At 38.6% G+C, this 26,378-nt stretch overlaps 1 protein-coding gene across 1 annotated transcript in view; it reads right to left on the minus strand.

Annotated features, from left to right (window-relative positions):
* dnah9 (dynein, axonemal, heavy chain 9) overlaps nt 1-26,378 on the minus strand; it is a 164,339-nt gene that overhangs the window by 49,848 nt on the left and 88,113 nt on the right. Inside the window, exons 38-53 of the mRNA XM_057359459.1 lie at nt 26,074-26,281; nt 24,346-24,511; nt 23,762-23,864; nt 23,384-23,623; nt 14,253-14,414; nt 13,557-13,753; nt 12,899-13,061; nt 12,412-12,535; nt 10,544-10,686; nt 10,194-10,355; nt 9,519-9,752; nt 3,779-4,039; nt 3,255-3,680; nt 3,034-3,153; nt 729-917; nt 293-528 (exon numbers count right to left, since the gene is read on the minus strand). Of these exons, the coding sequence (XP_057215442.1) occupies nt 293-528; nt 729-917; nt 3,034-3,153; nt 3,255-3,680; nt 3,779-4,039; nt 9,519-9,752; nt 10,194-10,355; nt 10,544-10,686; nt 12,412-12,535; nt 12,899-13,061; nt 13,557-13,753; nt 14,253-14,414; nt 23,384-23,623; nt 23,762-23,864; nt 24,346-24,511; nt 26,074-26,281 (3,134 nt within the window). The remainder of the gene's footprint in view (nt 1-292; nt 529-728; nt 918-3,033; nt 3,154-3,254; nt 3,681-3,778; nt 4,040-9,518; nt 9,753-10,193; nt 10,356-10,543; nt 10,687-12,411; nt 12,536-12,898; nt 13,062-13,556; nt 13,754-14,252; nt 14,415-23,383; nt 23,624-23,761; nt 23,865-24,345; nt 24,512-26,073; nt 26,282-26,378) is intronic.

Consider the following 26,378-nt stretch of genomic DNA (forward strand, 5'->3'; position numbering starts at 1 on the left):
TCTGGTTAAATATAAACAAACATCTTATTGAGCAAGTACATACTGTAAACAATCAGTGTTAAAAAACTGATTCACAGCAGTTATAAGTTTATGAGTTTATAGTGATGTATAATTTGAGTGCTCGGGTCAGATTTAGTGGGAAATGTCAATTTTTTTCCGAACACTTGTAAATATGTAAAGCTGCAATTTTATGTTTCAAACACAGATGGCGATATTGAGGCAAAAGTTGAGGGTTGCAGCTTTAAAATAAAAAGATATTATAATTATAATAAAAGGTATATTTGAACCTTACCCTCTTTGTCCGATCCTGATAATGCGAAGGTAATCTCCGTATTTGTTTTTGATCCATTTGATTCCCTGCAGCTGCGGATCCACCATTAACGGCCATCGTTCGCAGCTGGTGAGGATGGTGGCGTTCTCGGTAGACATTCTGTCAGCTGGCAGTCCTTCGTTCTGCCAGGCTGCGATGTCGGCATCATCCGTCAGCATGGTCAAGGGGTCCAGCCCTTCAGTTACTGGGATCGGCACCTGAGAGGGAAAAAGAGAGCTTTGAGTGATCGACTCAACCCGAAAACTCTGAATTAAAAAACAGATGGAATTTAAAAAATAAATAAATATTTGAACTGACATAGACGTCCTGACTATCCAAAGTGCATCTTAATTAAAAGTTTTAACAATATAAAAAGTACTGATTCCTTTGCTAAATAAACAGGTATCTGTAAACAGACCTTGAGCTGGCTGAGGTAAGGCCTCCAGGTGTTGTCCATCAGCTCAAGGCGGTACCGTTTCGTGAAATATCCAAGATAAGAAACAAATGCTGTTATTAGGAGCACATCCCCACACAGAGTCCTCTCCTGAAGCTTGAAGTTATTGACCGCCACAGCCCAGCGCACGTTCTCAGATGCTAAACCTCCAACCTAAGAGCAAATACAGACGTTGATGCGATGCAATGACGAGCTTATGAAAATAGTTTACATGGTGTTGATATAAAGTGTTACCAGACTAAGATAATTAAAACAAGATAATAATTAAGGACAGAAACTCGAAGGACAGCAGCACTGTTTTCAGTGACAACTTTCCAAACCTTTTTATTTTGTGAATGGCTATAAGGTCATTTTCAACACTGCAGTTTTCGGTACACTGCAGTTTGAGTTATCTGTCAGCAATTTGCTCATACTGTGTGTGATGATTTTCAGTCAGTTTACTTTATTTAATGAGGATTAGGTGATTAGGTGAGTCTTGAAACTTGCCTTTAAGAGTTCAACTTTTCTTGACCTACTGTCACATTCATGGTGTGATATGATGAAAAACAGCAAGATGCGATGCAATGGCACAAGACTTTCATATGAACAAAAGAAAGAGACCGCTTCAAATTTGCCTTTAATAAGCATTTCTAGACGTATTGTGCCTATTCCATTCCAGTATTTGTTGAAAAAACAAACCTTAGGAATGACAAAGACACCCAACAGCAATGTAAAACACTGAGAGAATGTGACCAAAAATCAGTATTCCATTAAATATTCAATAAAATAATTTTAAATGCATATAAAAACATTAGTATTGTGTTGTTTAAAATATATTACATGCTGTCTCTTTTGTCATGTTGACTAGCTTTTTGCAATATTTTTTATATTAACCCTTTAGAACCTGAAGCAAAAATAGGCTGTTTTCACACATTTTGTTTTTTAGACTGTCAAATTCTAACACAATGTGCCATCATCATGTGCAAGGCATCATTTCTTTCAGAAAACAAATATCTTTAAATAAATTAAGGTTATTGACCATTACTTTCTGTTGTGAGTTTATAATAGAATTTAAATAGACAAAAATAAAAAAATGGAAATCATTTTTACTGATTTTTATTTAGAAATTGTGAAAAAACTAAAGAACAAAAGAATCTAGCACTTCCGACTTGGGAAATATACTGTAGTTCATGCATAAAAGTCTTTTTAGTGTCACTCATATACATAGTTTTCATTCATGAGCCTTTTTTACCCCAGTTCTCCAGGTGTATTTTTTCAACCCTATTCACTCAAATGTGGTGGTGTTTGAAGCAGTTCCTGTCTAATTGCAAGCAGAGGCCCACATCACACACATTTCATTGTCAAAAATCACCCCAATCGCCTCTTCTGTTGTGTATCTCCTCTTTGCCATGTTTTGTTTGCTCATTTTATTTGCTTGCTCAAAAACTCTCTAACCTGTCGCGCTCCACGAAAACTGCAGCTCCGTAACTACCTGTTCAACTACCTGGCTGACAGAATGCAATACATTACTGTTATATACCATATATTTTCAAAAAGCACAGTTTGTCTACTTTTAGGAGCAATTTGATTTTTTTGATAGCACAAATGGTTGCAGAGTTATGGTAAAATGAAAACTGTCATGATCCTGCCTCACCTTGTCATGTTTTTCTAGTCTTGTGGCAGGTCAGACATGGCATTGTTTGTTTTGGCATGCCATCATTAACAATCAGTAATGAGGAAACAAGAGGGTGGGAACAAAGACGAGACTGGAGAGAGCGCCTCTCCGGTCTCGTCTTTGTTCCCACCCTCTCGTTTCCTCATTACTGATTGTTAATGATTTCATGCCCCGCACCTGTTCCCCTCTTGATTTGGCTCCCTATTTTAACAGTGTTTTTTTTCTAGAGCTGTATATACCAGTAATTACACAATGGCGGAATACTGTAAATCGCATAATAGCAAAGTCAACATATCATTTCATTAAAAAATTAAGAATTATTGTCAGATCAACCAATAAATTACTTTTGATAGTGTGCCTATAGCAAAAACTAGCATGGATGCATGTGTTTGTTTGTGTGAACTGCTACTGACTTTGTATTACCGCACGCTTGAATGTACACCATAAATAATTTGTTGTAAGGGTTTTTGCTACATGTTAATTATAATTCATTTTTTCTTTTTAGCTTAGACTTGTTGGTTGTCTTTAGTAATTAAAATACAAAACATTAGGCAGAGTTGCATTTGAATATTTCCAAAGGAGATGGCAGCATTTGTGTGGTGGGTAGAGACTCACAAGGCGGTTGGCGAGAGAGATGGTGCGTGCTGTGGTCTCAGCCTCCTGTTGGCACCTCAGCTTGTCTGCTGTAGCTTTCTCGAACTTCGCCGTCAGCTTTGCCAAGTTCTCATTAAGTTGCTGTTAGAAGAAGCAGAGGCACAGAGGACGTGACATAACAAAACAAACACATAATATATATGAGATCTAAAATATTTAAAACCAAAGACATACTGACTTACGTTGATTTTTGCTTTGATGACGGAGAGCTTCTCCTGAGCAGCGGCGAGCTCGGCGTTGGCTTTGTTCAGGGCTTGTCTCTTAGGCTCCACCTCGCAGTAAACCTCGTAAAACTTCACAATGTTGATGACCCACGAACAGAGGCCGGCTGCGGCGTTTGACTTTGCTGCTATCAGCTCGGGCTTAAACTCCGGATCCGCCAAGTATGGCTGAATAGCTTTGAGACAATTCTCATGGATGTTTTCCTTTTTGAAACTTATTAAGGCGTCTAGGAAAGCATCGACCTTGGCCATCATCCCCTTTGCAGCCTTCCAGCTGCGGTCCTTTGGAACTCGACCCCCGGGGGCCATGAGCACCATGACAGCAGCTGTTACGTTGGTTACTGCAACTACAGGAGCACCAAAAGACTTGAGCTCTGTCAGATTGTTCTGTAAAAAGAAAACGAAACAAGTGAACATAGAGTTAGCAAACCAAATATCGATTCTTTCTTGGAATCTCAACGTGTGAAATTAAAAAGAAATCTGACCTTGTTAAGTGTATTTAAAGCCTCCTGGGCTGCTATGAGAGCAGGTTCAGCCTTAGCCAGGTCTTCCTCACAATCACGCTGCTTCCGGGTCACCTCCTTCGCGATGAGGGCTACCTTCTGCTCCTCTTCATCCGCCACTTTCTTCTCCTTGGCCACCTTCTCCGTCTCCACACCCACCACCTGAATCAGCTTGTCTGCACTCTCATTTTTTAGCTTCAAGTCTGCTTCCTGTGCAGCCAGTTTGTTCTTTAGGTCGTCCACCTAAGTGTTTGCCAAAGGATGCAAAGGATTATTACATGGTACATTTATGACGGCTCATTTATCCAAAGTGACAATGAAAGCAACATGAAAGTCACCTCAGTCATATTTCATTAGTCTTACAGATAGTTACTTTTTTGAAGTTGCTACTGTTTTTGACATAACTGTTCTGGATACACCTGACTATCACGTAATTTACTACCTTTTAGCTCTGTTTAATGTATTTAAAAAACATATTCTGTGTCTGTTTCTTTCATGTTCATTTCTCCCTTGCCTTGCCTCAGAGCTTAAATCCTACTGTAAAAACATGACTTGGTAAAATAAAATTATTGTTTAGCTCTTTGACAAAATGTTTAATGTGATCCTTAACAACCACCAAACATGCAGGCCAGTTGTTTAAAGTCTGTGTAAAGAGAATTCCAGGAATTGTTTGCAAACACATTGTAAATGTTAGAAATGCATTACTGAAAAACTTTACAAAGACTATGAACTATGTAGTATTGAGTAGTGGAGTTAAACCGTTAACAGTGCCTCGATAATGCAACGGAGCATCCATGCATGCATGACCCCTCAGCGCATTAGTATCAGTGGTCTGCTCAATCATGAGCTCAGGATTGCTATCTCTCATGCACACACGTTCAGGTTGTCTCACACTCTCACTCTGCCCAGCTAAATAAATATTGCGCCAAATAACAACCGAATTGTAACGCAGACGCGAATGGCGCGTTAAGGGAAATAACGTGAACAGCGAACGGACGGAGGGGATCACTGTACTTGATCGTGATGTGCTTCAGTGATTCTCTATTGATGAAGATCGGGCACGTTGACTCACACGTGTTTGAATTCAAATCCTCCGGTAAAACTCTGGGGACTCAGGTTGAGAAAGGCAAGTGGGCGTGGCTTCAGCAGCGGACACGCCCCCAGCGTTTGACAGCAGATGAGTACTGCTCAGTTTTTCAATATTTTGATAACTTATATTATTTACTTGGCGGGTTTAATCATTCATATTTGGTTGAATTGGTTATTAACACTTTTTACGCACTCAGTCAGAACACATATTTAATATTGGTTTACACGGACTTTAAAAGTAATCTAGTTGGATCAAATCTTTAAAATTGGGTTGTTAAAAAAAGAATTGTGAATTTGGATTCGATCACAAAATCCAATTTACAGTAGGTTTTTTATCTGGATCAAATCATCAGATTGTATTTTTTAACTCTTTCGCGATGTTACAATATACACCCAGTTCGGGACTCCTGGATTTATTCTGGCTTTTTATTACTTAACACACAGCCTGTAAATTGTCACCATATTATTTTATATGCATAACCGGCCCAGCATGTACATTAACCAGTGTCACAGTGTACAGAGCAAATGAATGAACTAGCCGTTATCACCTAATTGCATTGCCACCAGGAGTTCATTTTACGCTCTTTGTTAAATCATATGAATGATTTTAGCACAGAAATCAACAGTTTGAATTGATAAATAACACCTAGAGCCGAAAGAACAGAAAAAGCCACTGTTCGCAGAGATATGACGGATGAACTTATTTTTATGTCACAACTGATTATGCTATTGTCACTACTTTTCTTCTACAAACACCGAGCTGGAAAGCTCATCAGGCCCGAAAACAAGAACGAAAAGGAGAAATATGCAATTAGCTGTTGTCTAAAACAACCCCAAACAACATGATGTGACTCCTAAACCATAACCAAATATTCAAATAAGGCATGTAGGGAAAAAAACTAAAATCCGTTTCCTTCTTCCAGCATCCAAATGAGCCGATAAGCCTTAAGAAAATGAGACGTCAGGGATGAACTGCCCTCACGGTAGGAAAAGCGTACAATACCCACACAATCAGTCGCCATCAGGTAGATAATTAAACTGATGAATAGGAGGTAAAGATGATGGAGTACTAATTGCCTAAAAAGCACAGTTAGGAAGCACACTTAAACCCCTCTTCATCGAAGTTTGTTCCCTCTCTGCTCCCCAAACTACATGAAACAGCTATAATGATCCCTCTTCAGTCAGAAAGAGGATGCTTTGAAAATGAGCATCTGCGCAGGGGCTTCACAAGTCTGGATCAAAGAGTAGAAGTCTAATATTACCTTTGTTAAATCACTGTAGCGTATCTTAAAAGAGACATTTTGGGATTAAACGAAATCTTTGGATATTAGACAATTACATCTGCTGTGAAGCACTGCTGTGTCAATATCACTGCAGTTGGAAAGAGTGTTGTTATTACACAAAATTACAACTTTTTTATTACAATGTTAAATAAATTATTTGCAAGATTAATAAATGAATAAACCTGCTTATTTTAAGTGAAGACAAACACAGCCACCTCTTTGAGTTGCGCAGTTCTTCATTTACATACTCAACACTTGCTGTAATGACTGTACAACTAATAAAACCCGAGCAACCCGTCCCATCCCCTATGCCCTCGGATGTGGGCAGAGACCAACTAGTTTGAATTAATATGCACTAATTACATGTTACAGCGGTCCCACCTTAATAAAGCAGCTTCAAGCAGCACAATAAACTTTCTGCCTCATTAGCGCCTACTTTTCGTTCTGACTTCTAGCCAGACCCGCTGTCTCCCATCCTCGGCTCCTGAACCGTTAATGTAAATAGGTTGTTGTGGTGGGCGTCGATCTCCCACCGCACAATAGGATGTCAGTCGTACGTGTGAATTTGGATTTGAGGTTTTTTCTCCACTTATACCTTGCAAGTGCACAAATGAGCTTTCTGATAGCTTTTCCATTTAAAGGGTGGTGGGTCTGGGGATGGAGCCCTGAGGCCATTACCTGGGTATAAAGAGTGCTTCGGCAGGTCCGTGCCTGCGGGATTAACGCACACACTTCTAATACAAGCTGCTTTGTATGAGCTTCCAGAGGCATAATGCGGCTCAAACAGAAGGACACATTAGATAAGTCGTAATGTTTCAATCGTAATAATTAGCAAAGTTGTTAAGTAAAGGCATTGCTGAGAACGCAATTACAGGTTTTAACTACTTTCTTGCATTTATAAAAAAATGCTAATGATTTTTGGGTGGGTGGTTGACGGGGTATTCTAATGTGGTCGCTAAAGTGTTCCAAGTTACATAATTCCATGCGGTTGCTAGGGTGTTCTGAATGGTTGCTATAAGGTTGTTATGGTGTTTTTGACAGTTGTTAGGTGGTCTCTTACTGGCCCTAAACATATTCTGCCCCCTAGAAATGGCTTGAATCCATATTTTAAGGTGCTGTGTGTCATTTTTATTTAGAGGATCTATTGACATAAATGCAATGTAACATACATAACTATGTGTTCAGAGGTGTATAAAGACCTTACCTAATGAAGCGTTATGTTTTTATTACCTTAGAATGAGCTATTTCTATCTACATACACCGCGGGTCCCCTTACATGGAATTCACCATGTTGTTTCTACAGTAGCCCTAAATGGATAAACTGCTCTACAGAGCGAAAAACGCAACAACTTCTTAAACCTGGCTCAGATTACAGGATTCTCGGCCAGATTTTACATCGATTTCCCCTCCCGAGAATCTTTGAAAAAATCGGGTCCAGAACCTCGATCGGGTCCGAGGTTCGGCCCAGATTATCACATAATGTGAGGCGTTCCCAGATTGAATTTTACACCTCCCGATCTGCTCCGAGAGAAATCGGGGCCGCCCCGATCATATCAAACATGTTTGACATTTAGGATTTTAAATCGGGGTGATGACGTTGGTACTTTCGCAACAGCCAATGAGAGGCACATCTGCAAGGTGACGGGGGTGACTGACAGACCTTTAAAAATGTCGACCGCGAAAGCTCCTGCAAGGGTACGTTGGACAGCGCAGATGGAGGAAGTTAACTTGTGGCAACAAAATCATTGTCTAAATAATGTATCCTCCAAAACATACCACAACCGCATAGATAAGGAAAAGAGCTGGGGAGAAGTCGCGTCGGTTTTAAATGTACCGGGTAAGTTAACTGCTAACGTGCAGCTTGTAGTTTCGTTCAACAGATTGTTATTTGGCTATAGGCATACATATAACATGCGTTTATGTGTTTGTTTTTATGCTGTATCTTATAATCACATTGGCATTCATCTTTATTCTCGGCAGCGACAATTTTTTTTCTTCCGTTATTTATTAACATTAAACTTAAGCGGCTCGCCCAAACCACAGTCATAACTTCAGCCCTAGCAAAAAGCATTATAGCACCCCCTGCTCAAAATACGTTCCCGCGGCTTTGGACAGACAGACAGAGAATCATTCAGAGAGCGACAAAGACGTTACACAACCGTTGCCAGGTGAGATCACGTGAAATTAACTTTGCGATGTCCCTTTGTTTACTTCTGTTTCCCGGTGAGATGACGTAAGAGGCGTCCTCTGGTATGATAATCTTAATATTATCCTGTAGTTTGGGTGTTTTAGAATGTCTTTTGATGTGCAATTATGAAATAAAAAAACTTCCAATCAAACTTTCTAAATTTTTATTTTTGCACTTGCTACCTTTAGTCTTATTTATAAACACAACTTTACCCCCCAACGTTTTCTTATCTGGACATTTCACATTCATAAATGCAAGTTTACAAAGGGCAAACCTATTTTTGTAGTGCTTGAAAAAGAGATTCAAATGTAGATGTGATGTCAACATCTAAAAACAGTAAACCCATTAAAACGGTTACTATTAGCTCCTTTTACAAAACTGCATATCCTATGGATATGTAAAATATGTGTAGTATATATTTAGTTGTACACTGATGAGTGTGAGCTTGTTTAAGAATTTAAATAAAATAATCTGTCAAGATTCTTTTTATGTGTGTGCTGCAACCAGATTTTTAATCTTTCCAGATTTTAAAACTCCTGTAGTCTGAGCCAGGTTTAAGATTTTAAATAAGAGAATATGTCAAGATTCTCCTTATGTGTGTGCTGCAACCAGAATTTAAAATCTGTCAGGATTTTAAAACTCCTGTAGTCTGACCCAGGCTTCAGTCCTGTATAGCCACCGTACTGTACCAATCCATGTTACTAGTAAGAGAACATCCTTCACACACTTTCTGTGTATCTGTATGTAGAAACGTTCCTGTTTTACCCATTTTTTAGCATCTCTGCAGTTTTCTTCCTACTATTTAGTAGCTCAGTTTGAAGTTGTCTGATAGTTTGGTCAATAGCATGTGTATGACCCAAACATCAACAACACTTTCTTCCATTCTTTTTGTAGATTGACAGCCTGAATCCTTAATCACTTGCATTACAAGGTGTCTATCTCTTATTGTGCTCCCAGGTTTGGACAGACCAATTCATTTGGTAAGTGTGTGAATCTATATGATGCTAGTCTAAAATAAGTCAGATATTCTGCCATTAACTACTGTATGCAATGCTTAGTTGATAACTCTGGGCTTGTTTCATAATTCAACGTCTTAAAAGCATGCAATGCCCATAACAAGTGAAGTGGCCCTGATTTTTATCAGGGACATGACAAGCCGCACCTGAGCCGTGGTGCTGTTGAGCTTCTCCAAGCCATTTTCCAGTCGTTCCATCTTCGTGGTGAGATCCTTTTTCTTAAGCGCCAGCAAGTTCTGATACAGCTTGATCTGCTCCAGGAAGGACTTGGGTGTAGTGTAGTTATACCGCCTCTCATTGGCTAGGTAGTCCCTCGAGGTCTTGTTCACGCTTACATGCACATAGGCCATGAACTTACTCACTGAGTCCTTCACCTCTGGCTAGATGTGGGAATATTAACAATGCAGTTACGTTTTTTTAATACATTAAACATTACAATTGCAAGAAATGTTACATTACTGGGGCATCATTTTCCTATGAAATATTATGTGAAGACTTGACTGATGTCTTGACCAATTTAATTATTTTCCTCACGACTTCAGGCGGCCCACACTTCCCAAAAAATTACAATCGGCATTGAACGGCATTTGCACCTAAATCCGTTAGAGTCAGTTTCATTCTGAGATCACGTTGAGATGGATTACTGCGGCAAGAGGCCGGTGCAGAAAATCACTTACCTCCTGGGACTTTTCAATTTGATCTCAGTGCTTTGGATTGAGGTAATCGTGATAAAAATCATGCAAAGAAATTTTGTTTCTTGCTAACCCAGGTCAAATGTTCTTTCGCCGCCCTGTTGATATGTGTTTAGGTGGGTGGCTCACCTGGATGTGCTCTACCTCCTGTAGGAACCTCAGACTGACCGACTCCAAGGCCTCCTGTGGCCACTCGTGGAACCAATTGATGGCAGTGCAGTTGACCACCGCTGGAAATTTTCGACTGCGTACTCTGAGCTTGCTGCCCACCGGTGAGAAACACAGGGCCACCTGCAGGAACAGAACCTTATGATAGTAAAATGCTCACCTAGATTTAAGGGAAACTTTTTATTGCAAGAACTGGAAACGCAATATTTGATGCTCGACCAAAAAGCATTTACAGAGAAATGTACAGAGCTTAATTGTTCTCGAAGGCTGTGGGCACTGTGCTGGTTCGTGAATCATTCTTGCTCACGCACTTTGAGTTGCCTACGAACGCGGTCGATGAAGAACTTCCAGCAGTTTTCCCTCGTGTCCGTGAGACCCAGGCCACGCACTTCATTTCTTAAAGAACCGATGATGTTCTCCACCTCGTCATCAGGAAAGAGATCAGGGATTTCACCTGTGACCAAGGCAAAAGAAAGATGAAGTCGAGGCGAGGTTGTTTAAACTCTGTTCTGACACTAAAGAAACTGAAGTGTTCAGTGTGCCATCGGTCTTAAAGCAGATTTGGAGCACCAGCATGATAAAGCGCTCTGAAAAATTGTCTTAAGGCAAAAAATGTGGGAATGGCCAATAAAGCTGAAACTATTAAATCTAATCTATGATATGTCATACAATATGTCAACAAACCGTATGTGCTTTGAAATGTCTTAAAGGGACGGTTCACCAAAAAATGAAAATTCTGTCATCATTTACTACTATTGCAGTCAGTGGTGGCCATGAACTGTTTGGTTACAAGCATTCTTCCAAATATATTTCTCTGTTTTAATTGGAAAAAAGAAATCTATACAGATTTGGCATACATTTGATATGCAGACAAGTGGAGGGTGACTAAATGAAGACAAAATTTTCATTTTTTTTGTACTGTTCCTTTAAACGTGATATGTGGGAGCCATTAATTTGACCACACAGTCATTGGACAACACAACGCTTAAAGGGATAGTTCACCCAAAAATGAAATTCTGTCATCATCTACTCACCCTCAGATTGTTACAAACCTGTAAACATTTCTTTGTCCTGCTGAACACAAAGGAAGATATTTGAAAGAATGCCAGTAACCAAACAGATCTCGTCCCCTATGTACTGCCATAGCAGGTAAAATAAATACTATGGGAGTCAATGGGGGATGAGATCTGTTAGGTTACTCACATTCTTCCAAATATTTTCCTTTGTGTTTAGCAGAACAAAGAAATGTTTACAGGTTTGCAACAATCTGAGGGTGAGTAGATGATGACAGAATTTTCATTTCTGGGTGAAGTATCCCTTTAAAGAAAGAATTAAAATAATTCAGAGTAAAAATCTAGATACACACAACTAAGTCATGCTTTCCAGTTTTGTACTAAATGAGCACAGGAATTAGATTTAATCTCTAACACTTTACAATAAGGTTGTATTTGTTAACTTTAGCTCATTTGTATCTCTTCTTAAACCTTTTTAAAATAATGTCTATTGATTTTAGAGGAAGGAAATTGTTACATCCTTCACCAAGTAATGCAGAGCCAATACAAACAGCCACAAATTATAAATTCTCCTAGTAGTGTTTGATCATACGCTTAAATGGGATTTAATGGGATTATATAAAGACTCAACAGAGAATGTATTTTGAAGAAATTACTTTCTTTCAAGGTCCACAACAGAATGCGTAGAAAGTGTTATGACCTTATTACGTGTTGGTATGGTAATGCTACTGAGGTACAATAGAAATCATAAAGAAAAGTGGTAACTATGACAACTGTGATACTATCTATCTATCTATCTATCTATCTATCTATCTATCTATCTATCTATCTATCTATCTATCTATCTATCGTAACATATACAACTGTATATACACAGTAGACACTATTGAACCTTTCTGTCCTAACATGAACATACTAGTGAGTCATAAGACAAGTAGGGATCAGTAAACCAGTCTCATGACCCTGTCTTTAGGAAACAGCCAAATGAAAATCTCATTAAGATTATCCCAATACTCATGATGTTGCTTACAGAAATATCGAAACTATTGCCAAGCTCAAAAAGGAAGACATTCAAAGCGTATCATCATCTTGTACAGTGCGTCTCCTATAGCTGGCAGACAAAGCACTACTTGATGCCACATGGGTTCAGACACAGCAAGCCTTACCAGATGCTAAAAGGTCGTTCACCAACACTAGGAACTTCTCGTCTGTGACCTGGGCATCTGTCATGAGGAACACCGTGCCAATATTCTTCACGCCAGCTTTGATGTACAACGTGGCCAAATCGCTCTAAAAATACACAAAACAACATTCAAATGCCACCGTGCTCCACTTCCCTGGAGAAGTCCCTGAAGAACACTTGAAATAAAACATATTTTGGGCATAAAAGTTCATGAGGTATGTACACAGTAATGCGCAAAATGTGTTCAAGAAGTCCTCTGTGTACTTTTAATTATTCCCGTATATTTTAGACTGCGTTTTCATGCATAGACGGTTTAAACTCTGATGAGTAGCATTACAATAAAAATCGGAAAGGGCAAAAAGCAAGCCTTCGCATGTCTCATAAATGTGATTTAGAGCAATATGCTGTAACCGATTCGCTAACGTTGTTTTGTTTGGATGCTGTAATAAACGGAGCGTTAATCGTTAAACCTTCAGATCAGGGATGGAGTATCCTTTCTTCAGAGTGATCTGAAACACCTCCAGGGAGCTGATGAACGCAGCCAGCCTCGTGAGGCTCTGCTTACCGCTGCCTCCCACTCCCACCAACAGTGCGTTCCCCCTGGGAGACTCCAGGATCCGATTGATACGGCAACTGAAGCGGGTGAGAAGAGTAAAGATGAAGTTTCAGGAAGTGAAATAGTGGAGTATCAAACAGTATAATAGAGGATTATACTTATTAAAGGGATAGTTCACCCAAAATAGAAAATCATGTATTTACCCTCTTCTCATTGTAAACCTGTATGACTTTCTTTCTTCTGCAGAACACAAAAGATATTTTGAAGAATGTTGTCAACCGAACAACGGCGGTACCCATTGACTTGCATTGGTTTCGTGTCCATACAATAAAAGTGAATGGGTACCGCCATTGTTCGGTTGCCAACATTCTTCAAAATATCTTTTGTGTTCTGCAGAAGAAAGAAAGTCATACAGGTTTAAAATGACATGAGAGTGAGTAAATGATTACAGAATTTTCATTTTTTGGTGTGAAAATATATATCTGCCATTCACTCTTTTTCTACATCATTCTCAAGCAAGCTAAAGCAGTGCCATGATCTGTCAGCAGTGACAGTTTCTGCGACTTTCTTACATATGAGACATGGCATCCTCGAAGAGAACAAGGTTCAGAGCTGGATTGACTTCATTGTAACTGTCAAGGGCTTCCAGCAGGGTCTTGTTCAGGCTCACCCAGGACTGAACCGGCATGTATTTGGGTTCACTGATGCCCGTGGCAAAGTGGCAGTACATATTCATCACCTTGGTCTCCTCCAGGGTCCCCTCCGTATCCTGGTGGGAATAAAAACTGGCATTTAGAATTCCATTAAATATTAAAAGTTGAATAACCAGTGTTGCTACTCTGGGAGCCAAATCATAAAACTGTTTTAAAATGAACTGCCACCCTGAGATTTCACAGTCGTTGGATAGCGAACTGCAATCTACTGTTTGTAAAACCAACATAAATTCTGTGTATTTCTTGTTGATCTGGCTTGTTATGCAGTAGAACGTGTCAGGGGTGACCAGGGAGCGGAGCAGGATTTCTGTTTGTGTGATGATCAGATGCTTCTTCAAAGGAAAGCAGCAGTGGACTATTTCTCTCCTTCACCTTCTTGTAGACCATTCTGACATAAATCTCATGAGATGGGGGGAAGCAAAAAAAAACATTTTCCCAATTTGCTGGACTGATGGCAGTCTGAGCTGACATGGTTTTGCTCTGATTAGCATGAGCTCTCACAGCAGCGCCCTGTCCGGCCTCTAATGACTCCATCCGCAGCAGCAAACCTCTCACCTCATAGAACTTTTTCACCATTTCCGACTGGAGCTTGTCAAACGTGGCGAAATCTTTGTCGTCCACCATCTTGTCGCGGTACACTCGGTTGGACTCGTGAAGGTAGATCTTTACCAGGTCCTGAGGAGTCCGCAAACACTCGCTGGTGCAAAACAAGATGCCCTGTCAAACCAAACAAACTGTTTTCAAGACAATAGCATAGGACTAGGCGAAAACAGGGTGTGGGTATGTATCGAATCGACAGTACACCTTTCTCAATAACGATAAAACATTTTTTTGATACATCGTTTTAGTTTTCATCATCACAAAATTGTTCATGTGTTTAAAAGATGTGTCTGTTTAAACGCACGTGATTTTACTCTCACAGTTTTTTAGACATACATGTATGCCCACGCACACCCGACACACGCACATAGACAGTCACGCAAGTTCTCCTTTTCGTCTTATTACTCTTAAACTGTCAAATACACAAAAGTTTATTTAAAAAATACACAAGGTTCATATAAACACAGCTGATAACAATGGATGTGCATCAGCATTAGGTCTTAAAGTGACAGTAACCTATTAAAAAAGTATTTTTCTTCTTCAGAAAATTTGTGAAATAGTTGTGAAAATGAAATTGTTCATATTTGTGTGATTTTGATAAGTCTATTTGTTACCAAAGCATTTGGTAGTAATACAGTTAAAATTGAAAAAAACAAACATGATGAATAATACAGTGGTTCATTCAAACTTATTTCCTACTGTTCTTTGTTTAAAAAAGGTTATAAAAATGTATCAATAATCATCGATATGAAACATTATAGACGGTTTCAGCGGCAACATCATAAATAAACATTATGTGGCCCAAATTTTAATTCTGGTAAACCTCCGCACAGAATCAATAACTGTTGGGTGGTTTTAATTAAATTTTATCTAAGTAATATACAGTAAAATAATAATCTACATTAATATTAATTTAAATATGAATTTTATATCAAATAAATTGTTATATTTCTAGCCACTAGCCAAACTGATAAACAAACAGGACCGGGAGTTAACTTGGGGTCAGGCTCGTCCGTCCAATTTTTTAAGCTCTATCGCCGAGTCCTACAACAAAACCTTTATCAGTTTTATACACCCGTTTCAATTGTCAATTAGTTCCTATTAATGCTTTGTAATACTGTGGCAAAGCAACACAACATTGCTACTCAATTCAACTAAATGATGAGTGACGAGAGCAAACCAATTTATCTCCAGCAACCTCCAATGATTTTGGGCAGGAATTACACGCTATGATCTGTGTAATGCCATATATCCCAACACAGCCCTTTAATATCTGCAATTACATAAAGTGACGGAAATTAATCTATATTGTTGACCAAACCACATTTGGCCATGTAGCCAGTAGAGGCTCCCAACTGTTACACATTCATTGTTTATGAAAAAGCATAAACGCCTTTTTACGTGTCTAAAGTTAACCCTTTCTATCCATCGCCACAAATATTTAATATAACAATTAACAGAAGTGACTGAGAGATTTTCCAAAATAATAAAATCGATCGCAACATTGACTCGGGAACCTCGGCTGAGGCCAATAGTCATTCCTAATCTGAACGCATGAATGGATCCCTGAAACCATCATCTTGTGTGATCCACAACTCGCTGGTGCTGGCGTCTCAAATTCGTATCGATTAGCTATCAAGAGGCAGGATAAACAGCCTCTCGGTTGTGTGGGCTAACCCTTAGTCCATACACAGCCCTTGATTTACAACAAGCACCTGTCCAATTTCTCTGCACCGTTCATTCTGACACTTTGACGCTTCCTCTAACTTCTATAAGCATGGCTTTGCTGGAGCACTTTGCCATTCGGAAAATTAGCTTCATTCTGGCATAAGCTTGGACTGAACTCCATCTGCCCCATATTTAGTTGCCGTCCTTCCATTGTAAATATAAAGTCTAGAAAATATATAACAAACCTATTTATTAGTAAATTATAGTAATATTTAAGGAATAATTGTGCTGGTTCTACATTACAGTAAATGCTGGATCGTAATGTACTATCAAGCCATCCAGCTTGTCCAGATGGTCATATTACTTATAATACTATACAGAATGATGGATCTTTATTTAGATATAGGCTCGGTAAACTTATAAATAATAAACAACCATAAAACACATTGCACGTTCATGCTGCTACAGTAGTTTATTGAATGTTAAAGTCACTATTAAATCAAAACTGCCCATTTGTATTTTTATAGAGTACTACAGTGTTTTTTATAAATATTCATCTGTGCAGGTCACTATTTATTTATTCATTTCTTGATATATTTTTATTAGTTAATGTACGTACCTCTTTAAATCTTTAATAATTTGTCAAATAGCCAGGTTTCCGAATTTCATGGAATGTTTTTTTGATTCCAGAGGCCATTTCATTTGGATATATTGTACAGTATGTCAAAAAATGAAAAAACCTAATCGCAACGTCCTACTTTAACAGTGAGAGTTGTGACCCTTTTTTTTCACAAATTGTCATAACACAATACTTATATACACACATACACGGGTTTGTTGTGGAAATGACAACATTTTTGGAATGAACTTGACAACGGAAATGACATCACAACAATGGGTTGTACAGTTTTTTTGTATAATTTGTGTAATAGCATAACATTTACATCATTTTTATTTTGTCAGTGTTTTTAGATTATTACAGTTTTTAAATGTTTTATTAGAGATGCACCGATACTAAATATTTCCATCAATACCGACAGCCGATTATTCAAAGTGATACCGATACCCATAGTTCGGTGCTAATATTAACTGGCATAATTTCTGATGATTAAAAAGAATGTTTCTTAACTTTCTTAATGCTATCAATTCATATAATGACTATTCACATTAAACATCAAACTGGTGATGTTTCTTAACATTTACTATACACAGAGCACAAATTCATTGCATTTTCATGTCCTCTTTTGATTGACAGGATGTATCGGCACTGATCATCGGCTGTTTTTAACTATATGGGCCAATAACTTTCATCGACCGATACAGATAACTGGCTGATATGTCGGTGCATTTTAACTTTAACTTTTTTTAAGAATTCAGGTACATGCGATCAGTCTGATGAACATCATCAAGAACTCTGCAGTCCTCATTTTCTAGCACACTGCAGGCTGCATTCAAGAAACATTGTCTTTGTCAAGCATGTGGCTCTTCAAAGATGCCATTGCCTCAGTGCTCTCCTTTGAAAACAAATAAATCAAACTGATTGCCCATCGCCGCTCTGCGAGATATAGTCTCGGTCCCTCCCTGCAGTTATGCCCGGACAGCACCCGAGGAAATCTGTTATGATGACATACAGAGCTCTGAACATTTAAAAACACAGTGTTGTCGAATCACAGCGGTGCCTTTCCAACTCACAGTGCTCAAATGAGTTCTCTATGGAGCCTAATTATCTCACACACGGGCTATAAATTAATGACTTTATGCCAATCAATGTATTGAAATAAGTACCTACTGGCGATATCTGAATGGGAAAGTTTTTCCCTGAACTTTATTAATAACGTTTAAAGGAAACTTTTCTTTTGCTGAAGGGTGAATAGGCTCCCTCACTTCCTTTCCAATTTTTTTTTAAGTTCACAAAAACTAACTGGATACGATTGTGCCTTTGGGTCTTTCTTTATGCAACAGGAGACTTGTTATACTGTGTATCTGGAACCAATTAAATGGGTCTGAGTAATCATGAAGCAATCAGCTTCTTCAGCCACTGCGATAAAACACGTAACTCAAAGATGCCAAAAACGTAACTGCATTTTTCAGTAGTGTGAATGTAGTCACTGTCACTTTTCCTAAACTGTAGACTGATGGCAGAAGGTCTGGACTCCGCGGTGGCTTTCATTGACCAAAGAAAAACAACCAATCACAGTTCGGCTTTGTTTCCAGGTGGTCCGAAAAAGAAGACAACACAACATGTAACACAATTGTCCCAAAAACCATTAAGAATTTAAGCGATAAAATGACAACTTTGAAACTCCTGCCAGTTTTGAGTGTGCTATGCAGTTGTCAAATTTGAAGGAGGCTGGGGGTATCTGGGTCCCCCAGGCATTAGAGACCCCTATAAGAGGTAAAAATAGACTTAAGGGTTTCCCTCAGATAAATTTATTTTAGAAAAATATATAATGACTAATCTTAAATTTGTGTACATAAGATACAGTAAATATTACAATGTTTATTTTAGGTGACTTGTCATGTCTCTTTATAAATGTATGTAAGTGTGCTATATAATTTATTGGTTCTTTGGTGCCTCTCTGATAGAGGTAACTTGAGTGAAAAAATGTATGCTTATACTTGTACATTTTGTGTGTATATCCCTACTTGGACAAGCAAATATAGTTTCATACTCAAAGGTGTTGTGTTTAGTATTTAGGAGGATCTATCGACAGAAATGCAATATATTGTTTTCTTAGAATGAGCTATTTCTATCTACACACCACGGGTCTCCTTTCATGGAATTCTCCATGTTGTTTCTACAGTAGCCCTAAATGGACAAACTGCTCTACAGAGCGTGTTTCGTAAGTATGTTATCTCAACGCGACAAACATCTTTGTCCAGTCAGAGCCGCCGAGCGAGCCGTTGGTTGCAATTTGCAACCTCACCGCTAGATGCCGCTAAAATCTTTTCTTTCTCTCGCTCTCTCCCTCTGTACTGTATTTATCTGGTCTATTTCGGTTTAGCCTTTCTGTGTTTTGTCTGCAGTATTTATTAAAACAGGCTACTGAATTCATTACTTGACTATTGCTTAGCAATTATAATTATAATACTTTTACAGAACTTTACATTATTTGGATAACTGGTCAAAAGTTTACTTTTATTTTGTTGTATACAACTGAATGAAGAATAATACATTTAGTATTGTTTCACAATATTTTCTATTAAAAACCCATTTACAATAATTTTTGCTTTGATATCATTTAAAGGGATACTTCACCCAAAATTTGTTGTTTTGCTGAACACACAGGAAGAAATTAGGAAGAATGTCAGATCTCACCCACCATTTACTGCCATAGTAGGGAAAATAAATACTATGGGAGTCAATGGGGGGCGGGGGCGGGGGGGAGATTTGACAATCTTCCAGATATCTTCCTATGTATTCAGCAGAACAAAGAAATGTTTACAGGTTTGGAGCAATCTGAGGGTAAAAGATGACCACATTTTCATTTTTGGGTGAAGTGTCCCTTTAAGTCATAAAAAATCAGAGGCTGGTTGCACCAGCTGTGTATAAGTTACAGTGTAGCCTAGTTTTAACTATAGGCACTAAGTTACAACTTACACACTACTTTGCATTTTTGTGTTGCACCACTACCCAGCAAACCCTACGTACAAAAATATTTACGGAAGCCTCCTATCAAGAGTAATGGTTTGAATAAAACAGCAGATTGTGTACTTGACACACCTCAATTCTGTAAGTATGATAATAATGACATTTACATTGGCAAATTACTTTTAACACAAACCTGTCCCAAACAGTCCCCTACATCAGTCCATGTTGTGCATGTCTAAATAAAATGATTCATAAGTTGTATGATCAGTATTTATTTATTAAGACTTATTCATTTTAATTGCAGTTATTGAGTATTATTTATATAGGCCTAGCATGACTGGAGGTAAACATCATATGCGTGTGCGCATTACACACAGCCGATTATGTGCCGAGCAATTATTTACTTACAGTAAATAAATCTGTCCTAATGCTGTTTAAGCCTGTCACCTTATTATTCCAGTGCCAGATAAATACTGCTGTGATTGCCAACCACAAACAAATACACATTACACAATCTGCTGGTGGTTGTAGTTACCTACTTTTTGTTACTAGAAACTTGACTGTATAGTTTAACCATAAATTCTGAGTATCTTGTAGCTTAAAAGTTTTAAAGCAGCTTCCCCGAAGGTGCTAAATACTGAATAGACATTTATAATAAATAAAGAACCAAAAGCGTCTGGATGAAATCTTTTTCTCTGTGTAAAGATTCACAGACAGAGAAAGTGTCTGGAAATGCGAAGTACTTTGAGGGTGTCGCGCGGAAACGCTCTCCTCCCTCTCCTTCTGTCCTTAGGCAGCTGAACTGTGAGTTGAATTAGTAAGGCAGAACTAAGGGCTGCACTTCAAATGTTCCTTCAGCTGCATCTCATCTGTTCCCTCTCTCGCTCTCATTTTGCTTCATTACTCCGACTGCACCCAAAACAATGAGAGGTTCAGAGGCCACCCTCGTCTTTTTCTTTCTTTCATCATTGGCAAACTGAGGAAACGTAGCCAATAAAGCCACTTTAAAACAATTGAAATCCAAGGAGCGCTTGTTTAAGTCACCGCAATAACAAGAAGCGGGATGGCAGTGTGGCTCTTGAAAGGTGGCCGTGCTGAATTGTTTATGCGTGAGCATCTGGCTAATGATGTTGAGCTTCTAAACTAGCTCGAAAATGGACATGGCGCTCAGGCGGAAACCGTTTAAAATTGGCCACAAGCATGTCTGACTGAGATGCTTTTAATTAATGGATAAAATGGAATTTTACCGGCTTGTCGGAAGTTAGGTAACTTCCATCAGAACGCGCACATGAAAAGGATCCACGGATGAATGAATTATTTACTTCAGCCTGCAAAGAGAAACAAATCAGCAGCTGATGGGCTGCCTTTCTGACAGAGATTTAGCCCCGAGGGTCCATTGTCAAACGCTTTTTCAGATATGAACTGATATTCTCAGTTGTACTCTGTAACTTATTTTGGATAAAAATACACAAGAAACAGTTATTGAGCGAGTACATAAAAAAATCAGTCACTTGACTTCAACCCACTTAAAGATAAGTATGCAAAACTGCTGGAAAACAATAGAACCTTTCCCAAAAAACAGTAGAAAACTGAATGGATTTGATGATCATAATGGGATTTGTATTGGATAAAATGGAAACTATAATCGTTTCTACTGGTATGTGATGGATTCCACTGGTGGGATGTTATCAGGCTCATGGCAACCAATAGAACACCTTTAAATTATTTTGGAATAATGCCCAAAACATACAACACAAAGGAATTTTGTAATCGTTTTAATGAAAAAAGCTAATGATTTATAATGGAAACCAACCATTAGAATTTCTGTGATTGGATTTCAGTTTTTTTTCTGAGATGAAGCTAATTTGTTTATATCCTCAGACCTATATCCTTGATTATAAGATTCTTATTTTAGTTTTTAAATCATTAAATTTATATATATATTTGGCACCGTCATACCTGTCAGAATTAGTACAGCCATATACTCCGTCGAAGGGACTTAGGTCCGCTGACCTTTCATTGTTAATTGTCCCCTGTGCAAGATTAAAGAATAGAGGTGACCGTGCATTTGCAGTGGCGGGCCCTAAACTTTGGAATAATCTGTCTTTACATGTTAGAAAGGCCCAAACACTCACTATGTTTAAGTCCAGTTTAAAACCTATTTTTATAGCTTGCCATTTAACTCAGTGTGAAAGCTGCTATTTTTATTTCATTTTATTCTATTTTACGCTTATCTTATCTTACTTACGAACTTTTTAATAATTTGTCTTTTTGATTTTCTTATATTGTATTGCTTATGCTTGTACAGCACATTATCGAAGTGCGGTATAGACATGTACACACCTTAATCGCACTATTACCGGCATGTAGGAACTTTCGCGGCACTTTGCGACAGGTTACGCACACGCACTGCAGTGGACAGCCGCTTCGTTTTACAGCAAACAACATGGCTTCAAGCAAGAAAGCACATTTTGGTCCGAACGGGAAACAAGAAAGATGCCAACAATTCTAGAAAATAAATGAAACACCAAAAACTGTATTTGGTACCATGACGAAGACGAACTGTTTGTTGATACATGAAATTATGGAGGAAATGTCGAACGGCGTCGCTTAGTAATGACGTATGCCATTAATCGAACTATGTAGTGTAACATGTAAAACGGGAACACAAAAGGTATATTCTTAAAGCAACTCATGTGAACACCTTAATCGTAATATTATCTTACTCAGAATAAATCAAATAATTTGATTACTGACGTCCATGTAAACGTGGTCATTCACACACAGAACAGCCAGATGACATACTGTATTTAAATAACTGGATTCCGCGTCCGCATCTAGGTATATGGACTCAATGCAGCCGGAAAAATAGACTAAACTAAGTAATATAGAGGTGTGCCATTGATTAATGTCACACACAAACAAGCATGACGACAAACGCACTTCACACAAACACGCAGCTCTGTTTAATGCACCTGTCAAACTGTATCGCACGCGTGCTACACTGGCTAATTACTCTTAGCACAAACCGATTCTTTCGTAGCATGTGCGACATATATGTTGCACTGTACAGCCCTGTCTAAAAGGCAAATGATTATGCATACTGCATAAGTAAGTAAGTAATAATTTCTTGCTTAGTATTTTTTACTTGTTTTGCAGTACAAATATCTGAGAATTCTTAAATAAAGTTTGTTTCAAAAGCCATATGAGATGATGAAATGGCTTGTTTTCTGAGAGAAATAATCAAAATGAAAAGAGTTTGTGCTTAAAACAAGGGAAAAATTGCCAGGGGGTAGGAAAAAGGTCATCATTTACTCACCCTCAGGTTGTTCCAAACTTTTATAACGTTTGTTGTTCAGTTGAACACAAAAGAAGATATTTAGAAAATAGTTTGTAACCTAACAGGTCTGGGGCACTATTGACTACCCTAGTAAATAAAACAACTACTACGGTAGTCAATAGTGCCTGTTTGGTTACAAACTTTCTTCAAAATATCTTCTTTTGTGTTCAACAGAACAAAGAAATGAATGTAGGTTTGAAACAACTCGAGGGTGAGTAAATGATGACAGAATTTTCATTTTTGGGTGAAATATGCCTTTAAGAATTTTTAGATATTTGAACTTTAAAAAGACAATTTTTTTAAGTGCAAAATTATTATAAAGACTATTAATCTTCCAACACTGACATAACAGCAAGTCATTTCCCTCCCAAAGACATTCAGACAGCGCAGAGAGTGACGGCTGGGATAAACATTTTATTATAAAAAGATTAATACTTCAATCTTTTTCAGCGTGAGCGGACCTGAGGCTTGCATCCCTTTAAGTACCTGAAAAATATTGGAGAGATCACGGAGATTGAAGATGTAGTGGAATTTGATGGCGGTTGGCAGGAATGTGGTGGTCAAACGCTGATGGAATGCCAATGCCAGCTGTACCAGCTGAGAACAGCTCTTTTGCAGAACTTGTGGGAATCCCTCACCACGGAGGTGTTGACTTAAGATGCTGCAGTAGATGGTGTTCAGGGCGTCCACTCCGGGGAACGAGAGAGCAAATATGGAGAAATGCCTCTGAAATGGACAATATTTACAGTATGAACATGTAGAGGCGTTAAAAATGTGTTATTGAAGTTTTGTCAAGTATCTGATTAAAAACAATAGGATGCAGAAGGGGAGATATGTGTTTAATTCGCAGTCCTGAGCGTGTACCTGCAGTCGGGGGTTGATGGTGAAGCTGCCTGAGGTGGGGTTCATGCAGGACACGTACTGCACATTGTGGATCTCCTTCAACTGCAGCTTGCTCCTGTCGTACCTGAGAGGACACAGCGTTCCGTCAGTCACACCTACGCCACGCACACAAAAGCACGCACGGGGGCCGCTCTGTATGCATGCCGCGTCTATCTTAAATCCACTGCAGCTCAAAGAAACACACTGACTTCGGCTCTGATCTACACGTAAATGTTTACTTTCAATGACAAAACACAGCCTCCAGTGACTAACAGCGCAGATAAGATAAACAGAACCTCTCGTGGCCTCGTGTACCGAACGATCGCCAACGATGTCACGGTTCCTAACAAGATAAAACCCTTATGTAACAAAATCCATTACTGTAGTAATTAAATTCTCTATCTGAGCAAAGGTAGCAAGGTGTCACGGTCATAACTAGCGTGTCCATTGTGTAAAATAGCTCTTGGGAGAATGGCTCGATCCGTGAAATTGTATTATTTGGCTGTTAAGGTGGACTGTTTAATAAATCATTGTGATGTTCAGGGTTATTAGCAAGCGTTGAGTACCAGTGGTTATAGTCCATGTGCTGACGGATAAGGGTGTGCGGCTGAACGGTGCTGTATGCGTCCACCTCCGGCATGTTCATGTCATCAATGAAGTAGATGAGCCTCTTGCTGCCGGGCGGCCCGTAGTTCCTCCCTGCCTTCTTCTCTAAAGGTTTTTCCAGAACAGCTGCGGGGAAAGATGGCAGAGGACAGACGGTTTTTAGAATTGTTTGCCAGCACAATTTTTTTCAGAAGCGAAAGCAGAGGCATTTGCATAAAGTTAATGAGTTTATAGATAAAGCCTCAGCAACATGAAGTAATGCAAAGAAACGAAAATGAAGAGACTTTCTATGAATAGGGAATGGATTATTTATGATTATGATAGCAAGGAACATTCTTAATTTTTACATAAATTATCATCCTAACCACATTTGTCAAAATGGTAACATTAACTTTACATTAAGGTCTCATTCATTTATATTAGTCACAGACTAACAACAAACAAATTATTTTTATCTCATTTATCATTTTTGATAATGTTGGTCGATACAAATTTAGTGAAATTTAACTAATTTTGAGAGATACTTTAAATAGGTATTAGTAAATGTTAAAAAAGATTTGTATACACTTCTTTGATCTGTTACAAAAAAAGAGATTTTAAAGAATGTGGAAAACCAAACAGCTCTGGGGCACCATTGACTACCATAGTATTTTTTCCCCCTACTATAGTAGTCAATAGTGCCCCAAAACAGTTTGATTACAAGCATTCTTCCAGTCATCTTTCGCTGTGTTCAACAGAAGAAAGAAAACTAAACAGGTTTGGAAAAACCTGAGGGAGAGTAAATGTTCGCATAATTTACTCGCATAAAAAATGTTGGATGGAAACGCCAATATGTACATAGATTCTAAAAATGTGAGACGGATAATTTTATCTGCTTAGGAAATATGTGCATTAACTACAATGAAAACACCAAGAATAAATTCATCAAAAAGTTTGACTCTAAAAAAAACCTACAACCTTCTTCTTAGCAGAAACTTCCATTTTCTACATGATATTTTGCAGCAGTTTATCAGGAAGGTAAGATTTTGTTCTTTTTGACTCACTGGATGAAAGTGGTGCTTTATTCGCACAAGTTTTATTCAGTACACCAATTTTTCGCATAAGTTAAATTCACAACTTGGGATGAAAACAGCTTATGCTACCAAAGTTACTCTAATAAACAACATATCAATAACAATAAACCATTATTTGGTTCCAAACTAGCAAGCCCCTACTGAATAACATACGCCAGTTTTATCTTTTTGCCCTTTGTGGCAAAAACACATTGAACTGAATTGAACAAAATCAAGCAAAACAGTATATGTTCTAGACTGTATTTAACTTTTGAAAAGTTTCATACCCTACAGAAAGTATTGACTGTATACCAATGCAAGCATTTCCCTCTGATCATACAATATAATATAAACAAGTGCCTGGTCTGTTTCATTGTGAATGCTGGTGAGACAGAAAGGAGTACGCAGATGAACACATGGGTGAGCATGCTGCCGAGTGATAAATATCAAACCAACAGATTGCAAAGACAGTAGAGGACACCAGCATAAATAAAACAGCTGACGCTCGGAGAAATGTGCCGTGGGTGTATGGATCAGATCACAAAAAAATCCGTCAACGTCCAAAGGGCATTCAAGTTGCACTTTTGGAAGCGATTTCGCTGTCAGTGATGTGAAAAGGGGGAAAGACTTACATACCTTGCAACATGGCTGAAGTAGTGTAGTAGTTGAAGGGGACATTTTTGATGGTGTATTTCTCAGGGTCCAAGGAACCGAGTTTGTCTCCCACCAGAACAGACTTTCCAGTGCCAGCGTTGCCTACCAACATGACTGGTCGCCTCCTCTCCAACAGACGGTCCATGAAATAGCGCACACGGATGGTCTCCGTAGTGTGGACGAGACAGGCCTGGAGGAGAAACACCCTGGGTCAGTTCCAATCGACTTTGTTTCAGCTTGAGTTGTATTTAAGTTTCCCGGCTTGTAAGAAAGCCAGAAACAACATC

The sequence above is a fragment of the Triplophysa rosa genome, linkage group LG18, assembly GCF_024868665.1.
Source record: "Triplophysa rosa linkage group LG18, Trosa_1v2, whole genome shotgun sequence".
Lineage (NCBI taxonomy): Eukaryota > Metazoa > Chordata > Actinopteri > Cypriniformes > Nemacheilidae > Triplophysa > Triplophysa rosa.